General features: G+C 52.2%; 6 protein-coding genes across 6 annotated transcripts; 2 read left to right on the plus strand and 4 right to left on the minus strand.

The window, feature by feature from the left end:
- Window positions 1–954: 954 nt before the first annotated feature.
- Window positions 955–3,414, minus strand: ATEG_00573 (OPT family oligopeptide transporter; the record flags this gene model as incomplete). The annotated part of the gene is made up of 2 exons (XM_001210659.1): window positions 955–2,493; window positions 2,551–3,414. 2 exons carry the CDS (start codon window positions 3,412–3,414, stop codon window positions 955–957), a joined length of 2,403 nt encoding a protein of 800 aa, XP_001210659.1.
- Window positions 3,415–3,758: 344 nt separating this feature from the next.
- Window positions 3,759–4,839, minus strand: ATEG_00574 (D-isomer specific 2-hydroxyacid dehydrogenase family protein; the record flags this gene model as incomplete). The annotated part of the gene is made up of 2 exons (XM_001210660.1): window positions 3,759–4,267; window positions 4,320–4,839. The coding sequence occupies 2 exons, from the start codon at window positions 4,837–4,839 to the stop codon at window positions 3,759–3,761; spliced, it is 1,029 nt and encodes a 342-aa protein (XP_001210660.1).
- Window positions 4,840–6,012: 1,173 nt separating this feature from the next.
- Window positions 6,013–6,591, plus strand: ccpA (the record flags this gene model as incomplete). Its single annotated transcript, XM_001210661.1, has 2 exons — window positions 6,013–6,024; window positions 6,076–6,591. The coding sequence occupies 2 exons, from the start codon at window positions 6,013–6,015 to the stop codon at window positions 6,589–6,591; spliced, it is 528 nt and encodes a 175-aa protein (XP_001210661.1).
- Window positions 6,592–7,360: 769 nt separating this feature from the next.
- ATEG_00576 (uncharacterized protein) lies at window positions 7,361–7,984 on the plus strand (the record flags this gene model as incomplete). The annotated part of the gene is made up of 2 exons (XM_001210662.1): window positions 7,361–7,375; window positions 7,436–7,984. The coding sequence occupies 2 exons, from the start codon at window positions 7,361–7,363 to the stop codon at window positions 7,982–7,984; spliced, it is 564 nt and encodes a 187-aa protein (XP_001210662.1).
- A 352-nt stretch (window positions 7,985–8,336) lies between these two features.
- ATEG_00577 (WD repeat protein) lies at window positions 8,337–12,351 on the minus strand (the record flags this gene model as incomplete). Its single annotated transcript, XM_001210663.1, has 6 exons — window positions 8,337–8,843; window positions 8,901–9,151; window positions 9,206–9,452; window positions 9,506–9,949; window positions 9,998–12,277; window positions 12,337–12,351. The coding sequence occupies 6 exons, from the start codon at window positions 12,349–12,351 to the stop codon at window positions 8,337–8,339; spliced, it is 3,744 nt and encodes a 1,247-aa protein (XP_001210663.1).
- Window positions 12,352–13,220: 869 nt separating this feature from the next.
- ATEG_00578 (Sfi1 family protein) lies at window positions 13,221–16,529 on the minus strand (the record flags this gene model as incomplete). The annotated part of the gene is made up of 2 exons (XM_001210664.1): window positions 13,221–16,411; window positions 16,469–16,529. The coding sequence occupies 2 exons, from the start codon at window positions 16,527–16,529 to the stop codon at window positions 13,221–13,223; spliced, it is 3,252 nt and encodes a 1,083-aa protein (XP_001210664.1).
- Between the last annotated feature and the right edge of the window lie 204 nt (window positions 16,530–16,733).

Raw genomic sequence — 16,733 nt, forward strand, 5'->3', positions numbered from 1 at the left:
CAGAAGCCGGAAAATGTCTCGTGAACCAACAGAAGTGGAGCAACAGTCGGGAAGGCGCCGGTGGCCCCAGTACCCCCGTCCCACAGGGTCGCCTGGACCCAGTCCCTTGGCCCCGCCCACGATGCCTCCTCCTTCGGGTGCTCTCCCTGCCATTCCCGCTCCCACTGCAGCCCCTGCTGCGACGCCTGTTGAGTCTACCACTCAGGACAGCACTCCCGTCCAAACGCAGTAGGCCATGACCGCACATGTCATATATGGTGCGATTAGTTCATGTATGAGGGGAAGCAATTGATTGTCATTGCCGCTGGACGGAACGAGCTTGCTATGATATTGTGCGTCTGTGACGAATGCTCCCCCTGCTCGCCATACATATACCAACTCCCCCCATCTTTTCCTTTCTCTTCCTTTCTCTTCCGCTCGACTTTAGTTCTATCTTGTCTGGATTTTGCGATTTTTTCTTACTTCTCAAGACTTGATTTTCTCCGTCCTACTCATCAGCAGCAAGATCTGAAAGAAGAAATAACTGGCTTCTCAACATCTGTTTAGCCTGCTGAATGTACTTATAACATGGCTGATATGACGGATATACCCATTTTCCTTTCTTTTTGTTTCTAGTGAGCTGTTGACATGGACGTCCTCGGATGCTTTCTGTGCCCATCAGTGTTCACCTTTTCTTACAATATACTTATTATACCACTTAATTGATGGTTGTATCTCATTATCGCGTATTAATGGCTCGAAAGCTCCCGCCATTTTCGATGGGAAGAGCCCTTGAGCTTATGCTTGCACTTAAGAATGGCAATAGTTAAGAATGGCAATAAACGACTCTTTCATCTCTCTAGACGCTCGATGCACCGAATGGTGAAAACTGACAGATCCGCTATCTCAGTATATAACACGAGTCTTTGGTATATAATGAAAATATACTCAAGCATCGTAAGCTCTATTCTATATCTAAAGATGAGGAACGCTCCCACTAGCCAGAAGAAGATTAACAATGCTGATGATGCCCTCGCCCAGTATAAGTCCCGAGGCTAAAACAACCACGGTTGACGACGCATCATCAGCATCCGTGGTGGGCGCGGGCCCGGATCTCTCCCGTCCTGTGCTCTCAGCCGCAGTAGTCACGGCTCCATCACTCCCTGCAATCTGTGTTGGCGCCGCAACTTCGTCCCTGGCATGCTTTCGGGCCCACCACCAGGCGATCACGCCTCCGATGGCTCTTGCCAGCGTAAAGGATGGTTCGTTGAAGATTCCCACGGCAACGGCAATGCCGCCGGGGATCCATGCCTTCCACGGTGCGGTGGCATCGCGTCGACCGCCGTTCGCGCATGGAGACGCAGCAACGATGCGGAGCACCGTCACAGCCACGAAGACGACGCCAGCGACCATCGACGCCTGCCATGCCATCGGGGGCAAACCCTGGCCCGTGACCAGGCGGGCCGTGAAGATCCACACATATGCCGTCGGGGTCTGGAACATCGGCCCCGGCACTTCGTACACATTCACGTACATTTTGTACACGGCGGTGGAGAGCACGGCGCCGACTAGGCTGCCGATCATCTGGCCATAGAACTGGGCCTTGGGACTTGCGCCCAAAATGTGGCCCGTCTTCAGGTCCTGCATCATGTCGCCGGCTTGGAGGGCGCCCGACTCGGAGACGGCGCCGGCGAGGAGGTTGGTGACGAGCGCTGTGCGGCGAGAGAAGAGAGAGGCCGGCGTCGCGAGGGAGAAGAGAAGCTGTGTCAGCTTGCTGATTCCCGAGACCGGGTTGAGATCGGTCTCTCCTAATGCGCGTACGCCCATGACGGACAGCAGAACTGCTAACAGGGTGGCAAGGCAGGACAGGAATGGAGATATCACGTCCCCGAAGACGATCTGCATGCAGATGACGTTCAGAAGAAGAGTCAGAGGAAGCAAGATGATCACGGTCTTGGTTGAGATAAGTTGCGACGGGGGCGCGTCTTGTTCTTCGTCCTCGCCTGCGCTGTCCCTCGTTGCAGGTGTAGTGAGGCGGCTTGGGATAGAGGATTCCTCGGAGATAGGGCTCAACGCAGAATAGCCGGTATATGAGCGGCGATTATATGAAGCTGGGGTTTTGGAGGCAAACCAGCGTCCGGCCGGGCTGGATGCTGCCGCACTCACAAGTTTGGGGGCATGGCGGATTGTCGGCTTGAGTACTAGCCAACCGAGACTGACGAGGGAGTCTGCGAGCATGATAGCTAGAGACACCCACACAATCCAGGCCTTGCTTCCATCTTCCCAGCTGTTCACAGGGCCGGGAGCCCAGCCGCGAGCCTTGGCCAGGGGAGACAAGATACCCCAGCCCAACACGGCGCCAAACAACATATGCATACATGTGGCGGGGCCCATGATGATGCCCTGGCCGACATATGCCGGCGACGGGTTAAGGGTCCATAGCCAGTTTTTGGCGAGCGCCACGCCAAAAATGGGGATCCCGCGGACTTGGGGCACAAAGTAGGAGAACAAGGTCTGCAGATATATGAGTAAACCCTTCAGGCAGTAAAAAGCGAAAGAGCTGCGACTCACGTAAACACCAGAGACGGCGAATGCGCCAACCAAGAGACGCATCTTTGACCGCCAATCCTTCTTTTCGTCGCTTGAAGCTTCAGGAGTATCCTTCTGGAGTAGAGTACCACTCTCCTCAGACTCCGAAGATGGTACACCGGCTTCCTCCTCTTCATCGCGACGTACTCGTCCCTGACCTGACTTGGTCTTCTCTTCGCCCCCGCTTCCATGCAACACTCTCAACATCAAAGCTGATGCAGTTCCACTTGGGAACTTCAGTTTCTCCCGAATAAGAACCTCCTTCCTCAATGGCACGGCAAACACAACCCCGAAGAGGCACACGCCCAGACTCCAGATGACCAGCTTGAAGAAATTCAACTTCAGTGGTCCGCCTTCGCCAGCACCTCCATCACCTGAAGGCCCATCATCACCATCTCTAATGAGAAACTCCAGTGCCGGGATCACACCGACGAACCCACATCCTAGCGGCATTGTTCCCACGGCTCCCGCGACGGTCTGGATGAGGACGTTTTCAATTGGGGTAAACGGATACGAGAGGTATTTTGACATGACTTTGAAAACGGAAAAGCCTATCAAGGCCGATGGCATGGCCATTGTGCTAATCCAGCCGGTTTGCAGGCCGAAATAAGTATTTGAGAAAGTGATTAGGGCGCCGATAAGAAGGCCGACCAGGAGCGAGCGGGATGTGAAGCTTTGAGGCGACGTCTCCACATGCCTCTTTGGCCGAGAGCCCGAGACACGCGTTGGGTCAGGATAACGGTCATCGTGAACATTGTGGCCATCGTATCCGTCGGAGGATCTGGACTGGGATTCCTCCGCAGCCGTCCTGCTCCCGGGACCGCCACTTGAGGCATTGCCCGCCATGATGGTTCGATAGTTCATCGGTTAGAGGCACTGCGCTGGGTGAGTCGACATGCCCGATCAGACTATAGTGACAGTTAATCTGAAGAAGTCTGACAGGCCATGATCAGGAAGGGATGAAGTGAGTGATGTCGAAAGGGAGAATGAAGATGCGGAGAAGACGAACGGATGATTCGCGCCGCATCAATTACTCAGCATGATAGGATAAGCTGCGCCAATTTCCTAATCGGGTAATATTATACACAGTCTATTGATGCTGACAGTTGGATAAGAATGGCTACGAGTTCCTCGGATGCAGATCTATAATAACATGGAAATGTATCCTCCCCAGGCTACTAAGGGTATCGTCAACACACAACATTAATTGGCTCCCCTTTAGCCCACCCTTCAACCGCATTTTTCAGCAATTGGGAGTAGGTATTGACTGTCCTCAGTGACAGCCATGCCAGGTGAGGAGTCACCACCAGGTTCAGATCGTCTGTACCGTCCGCCAGCAAGGGAGAGCTTTCAGGGCCAGCAGGCTCTTTGTGGAATACGTCGGTAGCGGCTCCAGAAATCCTCCCTTCACGCAAAGCCTTCACTAGGGCTGCTTCATCCACAATCCCCCCACGCGACACATTGACCAGCACTGTATGAGGGGACATCACTTCCAGCTCTGGCGTTGAAATCAGGTTGCGCGTCGATTCCATCAAAGGAACAGCAATAAACAGCACCGTACTTTGGCGGATGACCGTATCAAAGGGGACTCTCGTCTCGTCGGTGGACCTGTTCAATGAACTGGAGTTGTCGGCGTTCTTGCGACCCGATACGAGTACTTTCATTCCAAGGCTCCGTGCCATGTTGGCTATCATTTTCCCTGGGAACAAGTTAGATCTGATCATACGCTTCAATGTGAGCACTGTACAGACCTAGACTTCCATTCCCGATGATTCCCGCCACTTCCTCCTGGCAGGTCAGAGGGGGCGTGCCGTCTTTCTCCAGCATCTGATACATCAGGGTCTTCCGCCGAGGCCACTCTCCAGCTCGCGTCAACGTATTCAGACTGGCCATCCTCCTTCGTGTCATAAAGTACAGCCCCATCGCATGCTCTGCCACGGTGGACGTATTTGCTGCAGGGCAATTGCTGACCACGATGCCGCGCTTCCTGCAGGCGTCCAGGTCAATGCAGTCGGTTCCTGCCGCGACGGCTACAATGAGCTTGAGGTACGGCGTTTTCTCGGGAGAGAGCGTTGTGGCATCGATCTGCAAGGCCGACAAGACGATGATCGACGCATTGCGGACGCGATCATGGATGTCTGCAAGTGATGTTTGCGGGTAGATGGTCTTGGTATAAGTTTGCGGCGGGGGGAGCTCCAAGTCCAACGCTTGAACAAAATCCCCCTGCAGGAAGACAATATGGTGACGCTTTTCTGACGGTTGAGGATCCATTTGAATCTAGATAAAATATGTCCAGTCGACAGTCTATGGTGTGGAATCTGGACGTGCATAGTGAGCGGCTTTGCTGCTTATGAACCCCGCACGCCTTGTAGATGACACTCAGTGGGTCACTACTACCAGGATTCATCCGTTATCTATAAGACACCCATCAGCGACTGTTCACATGTTTTACCGGGATGAAAGACCTATAGGTTGCATATCCTGAGGATCTATGCAGAGGATCCGTGCATTGAGGAGAACATGCAGTCCGAGGGTCTGCTGCAATAGATACAAACCGGGTCAAGTGCACCATAGACATCTCTTATGGAAAACACAATGGATCATTCAAACATACTCCAATGGCCTGGTACGTTCAAATCCGTCATGCAATGGATGGCCTCATAGAGCCAATCCGGCATAACCGATGCCATATCCGCCGGAACGGCACTTGCGCATTATCAATGTGGTGAGTACTCTCTGCACCCTCATAAGGGCCGCGCTAATATTATGAAAGGACACTGGAGACTCTGTTTGACCTATGGAGGGCAATTCCTAAAGATAAACCATATTGATCTCCCTTGCCCCAAAGTTGAATAATGCAGCCACGGCCTGATCGCCTTTGCCGAACTAAGTCAAGGAAGATCAGCAAGAAAGCAGTTCCTACTGAGTATACAGGGAGAACTGATGATCCAGTTAATTTCATGAAGAATCCAAGTTGGTGGCCCTTGCATACAAACGTCCATCCCTTGGTTCGGCTCTTAGAGAAAACACCACGCAGAGAACGAATGATCTACATGCACAGGACACCAAACCAATTCTCCTGCCTCTTCTCCTGGTTTTCTAGCTAGGGTGCTACATTCCAAGGCCGCCTCCTATCCTCCATCCAGTACAACAGCTCCCAGAGAGAGCACATAACTCGCACCTGTTCCTACATTCCACATCCACGGTCTTTGGCCAAGGGGCAACAACAAGTATGTGACGGAGAACGCGGACAAGGGGAGTCGTGTTTTGCCGGGCTCGAGAATGGAATACATACATAAAGGCGTCCCAGTGGATAGCACCCGGGCATCCTCCTCGCTCTCTTTCACCTTCTCCGATCATCCCACCGCGCGACCCCGACAAGCGAAAGTGTCTTTCTGACCCCGAACCGAATCTCATCTCCCGAGTCTCATATCACTTACCAAAATGCGCTTCGCTGTGAGTCTCCTCTCCTACACCCCTCCCCATTCACTGACTGACTGGCCATAGATCGCTGCTGCTGCCCTGACTCTGGCGGGCACCGCTCTGGCCGCCGAGCCCGTCGCCCAGGTCTTCCTGAGTACCCACGACGTGTGCCACGAGGGCGACATGCCCAAGAAGGAGTACAAGTCGGACAAGATGGCCCATGCCTCGGCCACCCGGGACGGCTGTGCCAAGATGAAGATCAACCACTCCAAGGACCTTCAGACCACCGGCTTCAGTGTCACGATCCAATCCATCACCCACCCGACGACCCTGGACTGCACCAGCGTCGGCATCTACGCCAACGACCGGTGTGTCGGTGAAGCCGACGTCGTCATCCCCTGGTCCTACGACGAGGTTATCACTCAGAGCCAGTGCTTCAGCAGCCTGCCGTTCCAGGACACGAAGTACCTCTCCGTCAAGCTCTTCTGCCAGGACGAGCCTACTGGACGTGACGGCGACGAGGACGCTACGACCATCGCGGATCTGGCCAAGGCCCGGGCCGCGCAGGCTAAGGCTGACGGCATGGCTGACTCTGATTAAATTTGAAGGGGTCTTGAAAGGATGAGTGCGGAGCTCGTCGCACCCAAGGGATAGAAGTCCTGCATCTCCGGCGGCGAAAGCTGTTGCGTGACCGGAGGCGATTCATGTATTAGTGAATATCTTCAATATTTCGCCATGTTATTTAATAATTCATTTCAATATGGCTTTTACTATCCTGATGTTCGTAGATCATTCGCGTCTTGTACTCAGTTGTACGCATCTAAGAATGGTAGCTCATTGCAGAGATTGTACCATGAATTGTGCTTGAGACACGATGTCCGTGAAATTGTTCATACATCTTGGGCTTGAAAAAATGGGAGTGCACGCAGTTGCGAATCGAGAATTGCTACGCAGTAACGGAGTCGCCCAAGAGTACCTAATACCACGACACGCGAGACCAGTTCGAAAGGTCACTTAGGAAAAGGAGAATGAACAGCGTCGCGAAGAACAATGTTCAGCAAAGAATGTGTTTGTCCCAGACCTCTTGCTCCGTCCATCAATAACACATCCTGGAATGTATGTAAGTATGCTGTCTGCCACACCGCATCACTGAGGCTGGAATGTTCTATATGAAGGCGTTAAGAAAGTCTAACGCGGTCATCGTTTTCCTGCCATCTAATGCTATTCAGAGGTGGCAATTCATGTACGAGAGAGGCATATAAAGAGCAGCAAGATGAGGGAGACAAGATATCATTTCTACCACATTTCACCCCATCATTTCCTCTGTCTATATCTGTGTTGGTAAATACATTCCACCTCCTCTATCACCATGCAGTGGATCAACGTGAGTCGCACAAACTTCTTCAATTCAACGTACAAAGATCGACGGCACTAACAATCCCAGCTCCTCCCTCTCGCCATCCTCCTCAATCCCTCCTCCGTCTTTGCTCTCAGCGCCGCCCGCATCTGGACCAACTTCTACCCCTCCTGTCCGGCCGACCACGACGACGGCGGTTCCACGCTGCACCTGAATGAACAGTTCACAACCGCCGTCGACATCAAAGCCAACGTCTGCCAGGAGATCCCCGTGCCGCTCTCGTTCGCTGCAGAAGTGGACCACGTCTCTATCGACGCTGACCTGTTCTGGAGAGATCCCTTGGATCAATGCAGGATCAAGGTCCACGAGCTCGCGGGATGTGGTCAGGCGCCTCTGATAGATGAGGAGCTGAAACATGGCCAGACTGTTAGCAGCTGCCGCGCGAGACAGTTCGCTTTCACCCAGATCTGGTTGGAGCTGACGTGCACGAATATATGGGGAGTCCGAGCTCCAGTCCCCTTGGAAACCGTCGCTCACGGCCCAAATGTCCCCGGGAACTCTACCGTGCCTCATAACGGTACTGTGACCTCGAAGAGGATGCTGCTGAGTCGTCGCGCCTGGCGCCCGATTCTGTAAAGATGTCGAGGACTGGTATGGCTGTTACGTTGTTGATGATTTGTTGATAGATAGCAATGTTCTCATGTTCAATATGCGTGTTGTTATGTATGCTGCGGGATCGTTTGGCGGTGTTGCCCTAGAAGTCATGTACATGTCGTTGGAAACATAGTCCATCAATTCAGTAATAATTCCAAGTAAGCGCAGATTAGGTATCAAAGAACATGATTAGCAGACATGACAGCGTTTGTATATCTATATTACAGAAGATGTACGAGAATAGCCCACCCTAAATGTTTGAAACGGTTGAAAGATGACACAGCTTAGCACAAACATCCCCCCACCTCTCATTGTAGGAAAACAATCATGTGGCCTAGAATCCAAAACTGTCCAGCAATGACTTGGCATCCGGCTCGTGAAACATAGTTGGCGGAGGCTTGGATTTCTGCGGTGAAGCAGGGGTCTCGGGGGGCTGTAGGACACCGGTCTTGATCGGCATATCGGCCACCACGAGACTGCTCCGTCTTCGAAGCATCTTCCTATAATCGACGCCATTCTCGTGTAGATCGATCTTTGCATCATGCACTGCATGTGGAGAGGAAAGGCCAACCAGAAACTCCCAGTGGCGGACCAAGTCCAGGGCGAGAAGGTCACAACCCATCCGGTCGTACAGTCGAGCGTTGCGCACGATGAACTCCCATTCTGATCGGGCCGATACTTGAGACGCACCCTTGAGCGTCTGTAGAGTCTTCTCGCGCAGCTGCTTGTACAACACTACCAACGCTGGGTCATTGGACAGATACGACTTAGCATGGAGCGAAACCATTCCTGGGCTTGCCGGGGAAGATGGAGTCGACGCAACAAGTGCCTCAACTGGAGACTGTTTCCATACGTCAATTTTGTGACCGTGATAGTGTCAACTGGGTGAGAAACTTACAATCAATGAACGCACGGCCATGTCACGACGACCAAGCATCCAAAAGGCCCATGAAGCCATCCATCGGTTTCCATCCGCAGCAGCTTCAGGCAGGACTCTCTCTTCAAGGATTTCCTTCAGAACAGGACCATCATCGCCTTCATAGGCGCGTGTGATGGCAATTGCAAGCTGAATATCACCGACCTGGTTCAAACAAACCATAGCAGCATCGTGCAGCCGATCCGCAAGGAGGAAAAACGCTGCCGCATATTCTAGAAGAATGTCAGCAAATTTTCATTCCAACAATCAGGTCAACCGATAGTTACCAAATCTCCGCTTTCCAAGCAAAGCATACGCATTTTTCATAGCAGATGTTTTCCATCGCGCTTCTGTGAAGTCATTTGCCAGTAACCGCTGGGTAGCTCCTTGTTCGCGATGCCAATGCGCCATACGCCACAGTCCCTGGAGGACGTTCTTCTTTTTAAGGGCGAGGTAATACAAAGTGCAGTCGATTGGGTTCTTCTCTTCTGTCTTCGTATACTCGTTCCGTGCAACCACTTCCAGTTGAGCTCGCTAGGGAGACGTCAGTAAAAGAATGGGGAGGAAAAGGTACAGTATCGGCTTACTATGGCTGTAGCATCGGATAACCACATGAATATCCCACTCTCCCGGGCTGATTCCCAAAGCATCTTACCCCCAAATTGCCTCGACACGAGATCGATAAGAATGTCTTGGCTTGCGCTATGGAAAGCCCATACGATCTCTCTCCAAGAGACAGTATCCTTGTTCGCAATACCCTGGCTTCTCCGTAACATGTGTTGACGGAAGAAGAGAAGATATCGAGCAGCATTATCATCCATCGAGCGCCGATGCTTCTCGACGGTAGCAACGCACTCAATGGTATCAGCTAGGCGAAACTGTTCATGGCTAGAAAGTTGCGGTAAAGTAAACCGAGCCAGGTTTTCATTCAGCGCAGCCGCCGTATTCTCATCCACGACGAACGTTTCATCTTCCAGGCTGAGATCCGCGTATGAAGAATGTAGCTCCTTGTTGGTTGCTTTTTGAGGTATCTTCCAAATGTTAGTCAGGTACCAGACTTGGCAATGATGCTCACTCACGTCATGGTCAATATAAAAGTCCTCCAGCGGCATGTCCAAGAAACCATCAATATCGTCGCCTTCTGTATGAAACTTGAGTTTGCGGTGCAGGTTCATCAGGACCGAATGCACCACGTTCGTCTTGCCACTGAGAATGCACTGGGCCAAGAATTGGGGATGGAAAACTGGCAAGGGTCCATTCAACCGCATGACGACCTCGTAAAGGCTTACAGTAGTATGACCGCGAGACGGAATGCGAAGCTGGGACACTAAACGATCAGTGGTCTCGATCTCATTGTCGTATACAAACAGCTGATTGCCGGCGCCGATGACGAGATTTCCGTCGCTAAGCCAGCAGGAGTCCCCGATCGGATGAGGCGTGAGGTCTCGGATCCAAATTTCTCGAATCTGCGTCCACGACGGTCTCGAGTCAAGATAGTCATATCGAAGCTGTGAGAGGAGAATGACTTTATGTGGGAATCCCACGGCCAGAATTGACTGGTTATCAGGAGTGGAAGTCCAGTCCAGGTCGCGAATAACATCTTGTTGAGAGAAATGCTCTTCAAATTCGAGCTGAGCACCGCTGGTGTCCCAAATTGTCAAGCGAGTACGATCTTCATCAACGAGGGCAGCTTTCCTGATGGAGCTGCCACTAGCAAGAGAAGGGTTCTCAATGCCAGTCTCGACGGTAGAGGTTAATAACCATTCAACGTGGCTGTTCTCCCTGTCAACCTTGGCTGTCCAAGTATGGATGATACCATTTCCCGTATAAGACAGCGCTATATCTGGGGAAAACTGATCGAAAAATCCGGACATCTCTGCTTTAGGCCCCGCAGGGTCAACAGGCAAGATATAAGACATGTCCTCCTTGATTCCCAGATCGAAAGTGCAGAACTTTCGAATTGAGCATTGCGGTTCATCGGTCGCCCCGTTGGTTTGGGTTTTCACAGTTGGCAATCGGATCTCCCAGGCAATTCCGTTCCTGCCAGCCCCAATTGTTGCTACATATACCATTTCTGGGGTAATGTCAGGGGTTGGTATAGGCAGAACACAAAGCGGTTTGCTCGAGAGCTGAAAAGTCGTGGAAGCAAGCTTTCTGGCGTGAAAGTAGCGAAGGTCCCAGACGGATATCCCATTATGATGCAGATTGACCAAAAAGTCCCCACCTTCAATAACACAGCTACGGTGGATATGTTCGTCTGAATACAATGAACTCTTGCGGACGAGTGCAGACCCAACACTTTTCCGTCGCTGGCTCCAGATCAGCGCTTGGTTGTCATCTGTGCGCGAAACAAGGGTATTTCCAATGGCGTTGCGAACAATCTTCTTGATGGGAGCAGTGTGTCCAGTCCATGATGCCTTTCTTACTATCCGATGTTTTCGGGGAGCTGGGTCGAATAAGACATCAACCTGGGAGTCAAACCATTCAATCCGGCCATCAAAGTGGTGCACAAGGATAGAAAGCGAGTCACTGTTGTCAGCACTCTGGAATGCGCACATTTGAGCATAATCTTCCTTCGTGGAGACGCCAGGCATGAAGGAGAAAGTAAGACCTTCGACGTGGAGGATGTTAAAGACGTTCAAATCTGACTTGGCCCTGGAGCCAACGTCTTCCAACGCCCAGGCAGACATGTGACCCTGGTCATCGATCATAACACAGATTTCAGGAGTCTTGTTTGCGACTTCGATAATGTGCTCCAGAGCATGATTTCCCTTGTTCCCAGTACTTCGTTGCACAGCTCGTTCAGTAGCGAAGCAGAAATCCCGGCTGTCGACCACAAATCCGTAACGGCGCGACATATCCTTTCCGCCCGATGTATGTCGGGGCTGAACAGAGGCAGACATATCGAGCTGCGTCCACAGTTGCAAGGCAGATGGCGCATGATGATCCACCGTCGCCCATACTCTGATCTTGTTGTCCGCGCACCAAGTGTAGAACGCATTGTCCATTGATTGCTCGCGGTGGTGCGGTTTGCGCCAATGCATCCCAGTCACAATGGATGGATGAGGGAGATACGACACCTCGAACCGCACATCATCGGCACCGAACGACAACCGCCGCCACACCTTGACCATGCGATCGTAGTGTCCCGTCGTAACCACCAACGTGGCGTCTGGAGAGAACTGCGCAAATTTCGCGGGGTTCGCGAGCTTCTGTTTCCATATGCGACGCGGGGTGTCGTTCAAAAACCAAAGGCTGAGGGATGAATTGCCCAGAAGCAACTCGTCGGGGGAACCCCACGACAGCGTCCGCACCGTCTCCTTGTCATCTTCGTTGCGAAAGGTATGGACCAAGGACCACTGTAGGAATCAACACCGTCAGCTTTATCGCACGCCAAAAGCGCATTCGCAGCTCGCACTCTTTCGCTGGACATGTGGGATTATTGCCTCCAGCCACTCTGCAGGGGATACGGACCTTGAGCGTTTCGTGTTGTATCCCGTACGGTTGGTAGATGAAAACATCGGGGCCTCCACACACAGCGATCTTGCCTGAAGCTTCATCGACAGTCACTGCTTCTAGCGTATCGGTGTCGTCAACGTAAATGGTTTGTAGGAGCTTATGCGGACCGCCGAGAATAACTAGAGCATTGCCGGAGATGTACACCTAACGCGATAGACACGCGCGGGAACTCGATTAGCTAGGTCCACGAGACGATAAAAAAAAGGAAGCATATCATAAGATCGGGAAGTATGGTTCCTTACAACAACGCGGAGACCATCCCACAGCGCCGTGCTGAATGACTGGAGCTTCGCTGGGGGTCTCCCCGGCAATACCGCTCGCATAGAGGCGGTGGTGGCTGAGGTTGGACGCTTCTTGCGCAGGAAGACGAGGTTACACCATTGCTAGGCAGAAGAGAGTTGGTCGGCAATTTTGAGCCTATCGCCGCAGACAGGCGGAAGAGTAAACGTGGCCCGAGAGCTCTAGAAAGAAGTGTAGTTGGAGGAGAGAGGGGAGACTGCGGAGGAGCGAAGTTCAGTTGATGACGGAGTTTCCGCCTTCCCGCCGTGTGACTTCAGCATGGGATCTCCTGAACTTTGCCCGTGCCAATCATTCCACCCGGACAGCATTCCAGAAATTTTATATATATTCTATTCTTTCCTGGTCGAATGGTACACTACATAACTCGAATGGGTATCGTAAACACATCCAGCTCAAAATAACCGCTGTACAAAGAACGCGATATCCACAAGCAGTATACGGAAACGCCTGCTATGCCAAGATACAAGAAAACAACAGAAACCTTTACGGCCGCCGATTGCCCGATCTTCTACCCTCTGTAGGGGATTCGGGCTCCTCATCCACAAATCGAACACTCGTGGCCATCGAGCTCCCTCGTCCAGTGGGCGCGCGTCGGCTGGAGTTAGTCCGAGGCGCTGTGATTCCCGCTCGCAAAAGCCGGCTGGCAAACGGCGTGTGCAATGGAGTTGCTGGAGTAGTCGACACTTGGGCTAATGTTCGAGCCCGTGCGGCTCGTTTGGACGGTGAAGTCATGTAGTTGGGGGTCATCAGAGGGGTAGTGCCTCGAGGCTGAGAGTCCGGTACAAAGTCGGTGGCTTTGAACGGAGTCTCGATCTGATGATCCCAAGGGTCGAAGATTGATGGGCCAGTTCTCATTCCCGACGGTCCATCGAAGTTCTTGACAGGACTTCTCAAGGGTCCTGGGGAATCACGGGCTTCCAGGCGCATTCGTGTCTTTTCCACCCAATGACGGAACATGCTGCGCGAATGTCTTCTTAAATTCCGCTCAAGCATAGCATGTGCGGTCTCCGCGGTGCTCTTGATCTGGAATACGCGAAGACTGAGCTTTCGGAGTTGAGAATTTGCCTGACCCAGCATATGCACATGATATACCCGATCCGCCTGTTGTTCCAAGGTTTGGCACTGGACAAGTGCCTCGGCCAGGCGGATCAACTGTCTATAAGCAGCTTGCCGGAAGTGGTACATATCAGCATCGTGATAATCTTGAATTTGCTTTGCGGTCTTCTCATGCCACTGCGCAAGAAGGTCAAAAGAAATATCCAACAGCTTCCTTCGTCGAAATTGCAAGGCTTGTTGCTCCAAGTCAGCAACATGGCTGGCTCGTTCATGTAATGCGGTCAGCGCCTTGGCTGCGAGGTTTATCTTGATCATTCTTCGAGTCTTCGCATAGGCCTCCTGGCGACGTCGCTTAGCAGATTCTAACATTGCCGTGTGCCATCGTTTGATCGACCTTGTTGCGAGAAAATAGAACTGCGCATTGCGAGCCCATGCCTCAAGCTTGATAACCTGTTGGTTCTTCGACCGCCAGGCCACAAGAGATTCTTGCAGGAGGCGTGGTGCATAGAATTCAAACGCAATGAATTCTCTCTCCCGCTGAAGCGCGGTCTGGTCTCGCCATCGTAATAGCCGAGAACGAAGGATTTCTTCGTTTTGATGTTCCTCATGCATCTCCGCATTGTCGAGCAGACGAGAATAAGTCCTGCGGACATTCGTCACAAAGTTTGAGAAAACATCGCGGGAGATGCGTTGGTCGCGAATCCGCTGCATCAGACGGAACCTCTCGGCTAGAATCCATTTATACATCGACTCCATCTTCAGGCGTTCGTCAATACGCGCAGTGAGGGCCTGGCATCGAAGAAGGTCATTCCACGTGGTCCAAGATCTGCGGATAAGCCTTTGCCGGTCAAATTCTTCTGCTTGCTTGAGCATCTGAAGTCGCTCCGCCCACTGGGTAAACGATGCTTGGAGAAGGTGTGTGTCGACCATGCCCGTGACACGGGATGCAGCAGGAGCAAGCTGAGATTGGATTCTCCATTCGTGAAAATTGGTGTCTAGAAGTTTCCGGCGCTGCATCGACACCGCTTGCTGGTCACTCGACGCAATCGCCTTGGATTTTTCAGCCAGCATCTGCAAGGCTGAGCCCAGTGCGAGTCGTCTGTTCTTCACATCAATCTCATGAATGCGTTCTCTGTTCGTTCGAAACTTCCGTAGCCAGTACAGCAGAGCGCGTCTCTTTAGACAAAAGTCATACCACTGAGGAGCCCGGCGTTCGCAAAAAGACCAAAACAATTTCCAGTAAGCATCATGTCTCGTTTTTTCGTCATAAAAGGTAACCGCTTTCTCCTCTATTTGTCGCACCTCGTGGGTCTTCTTTTTCCAGATTTTGAACGGTCGCTTCAATGCAAAGCGTTGGGCTTTTAGCTCATTGACGGCGGTTATTTCCCGCCAAGCATTGAAGTACTTCACGCTGAGGATATGCCTTCGGGCAGCCGAAGTCTTCGCAACTTCATCCGAGGCAACCTGTGCCCAGTGAGTAAACGCTTTGGTGACTAGAAATAAATCTCGAGCACGTCCAGCACGCTCCTCTAGGTGTTTGAAAAACCGCTCTGTCTGCGCAGCCCGTCGCTTTTCCTTTATGATCGACAGCCATGTTTGGAAAGCCTGGCGAAGGAGGGTGAAACTGTCACGGTTCACAGCAACAACCTCCATATCTCGATGGCTTTGCCGCGCTTGAATGGCTTTTTTGAGCCATTGTGTAAGGATGCGGCGGTTAATTGCTCGCTGGCGATACATATTGAAGGTCGATGCATCACGCAACAGGTCTGACAATGAGGGCCGATACAGCATCTCCAGTGGGAGCTGCGGTCGCTCGACGGGTTCACTATCCTCTTGGGAGCTTGCCGACGAGTCATCTACATCTTCGTCGGACGCTTTCGAGCTCCTGGAAGGGGGTTTGCGAGATCTGGAAGCTTCGGCGATTCGCTGAGATCGGTCTCTGTCAACTGCAGATCTAGCCTCCACTCCATTAGACACAGGCTGGTCTTCTGAGTCCTTATTTTTCTTCAAAGAGTCCATGCCATCAATCAGACGGCGGCCAACATCGAGAAACTGCGCAATCAATTGAGTCCTGTCAAACGGCTCGGATTCTCTCGTGGCTGGCGTCGCAGGCTGAGGCGTCCGTCGCGGTTCGAGAAACTCTGATTTACCCGTCTCCAGTCGTGACAAGGAGGAGCGTGAGCTCGGACGATTCACAAAGCTTCGTTGCGTTGGGTCATCGCCGATGTCGTACACCGAATTGAATGACGCCCGTCTTCGTCGAGTCGTATGCGACGTATCTTCTCTTGGCCGGGAATGGTCGGCTCGAGTCCTCAGACGGGGCTCAACTGAGGGTACATTCTCCGTGTACGTTTCATTGCCTTCGTTGTATTCGCCTATCTCAAGGACGATCCCCATTTGCTCCAGTAGGGTCTCAAACTTCTCGAACAGAGTATCGCCTACGACATTTTTGTTTCCCATCTTGAGCAAGAAGCGCATACAGGCATATCCTGGATCCGCATCGACGCCATGCTCTGCAATGACCTCGTCGTATGCTCTGAACAGTACTCTATACGGTAGGCGCGCGACCTCGGGATCCTCCTCGGCGCGGGAGATGATCTGGTAGAGAAGGCCGACATCTGACGGACAAGCGATTTGTCAGTGCGATGGACTGAAATTGAAAGTGAGATACGAACCTTCATCTGAAAGCGACGGGTCTTCGGAGGACAGACGTCTCTGAGAGGATACGGGAGGCATCGAAGTGTCCGCGACCTAAGGCGCGTTTTTCGCAGATTGATCATGGAGGCGGAACACGAGATCAACCATCGCTTGCGAGGCCAAGGGTTGGGAGCAAAGCAGCCGCGTGTTCTGGGATCGGCCAAATCAGTAAAAATGAGCCGTTAGAAAACAATGATCCACCGAATTGGAACAACAATTGGCGCCTTTCTTCGGATTGCGATT

This window comes from Aspergillus terreus, genomic scaffold, assembly GCF_000149615.1.
Source record: "Aspergillus terreus NIH2624 scaffold_1 genomic scaffold, whole genome shotgun sequence".
NCBI classification, from domain to species: Eukaryota; Fungi; Ascomycota; class Eurotiomycetes; order Eurotiales; family Aspergillaceae; genus Aspergillus; species Aspergillus terreus.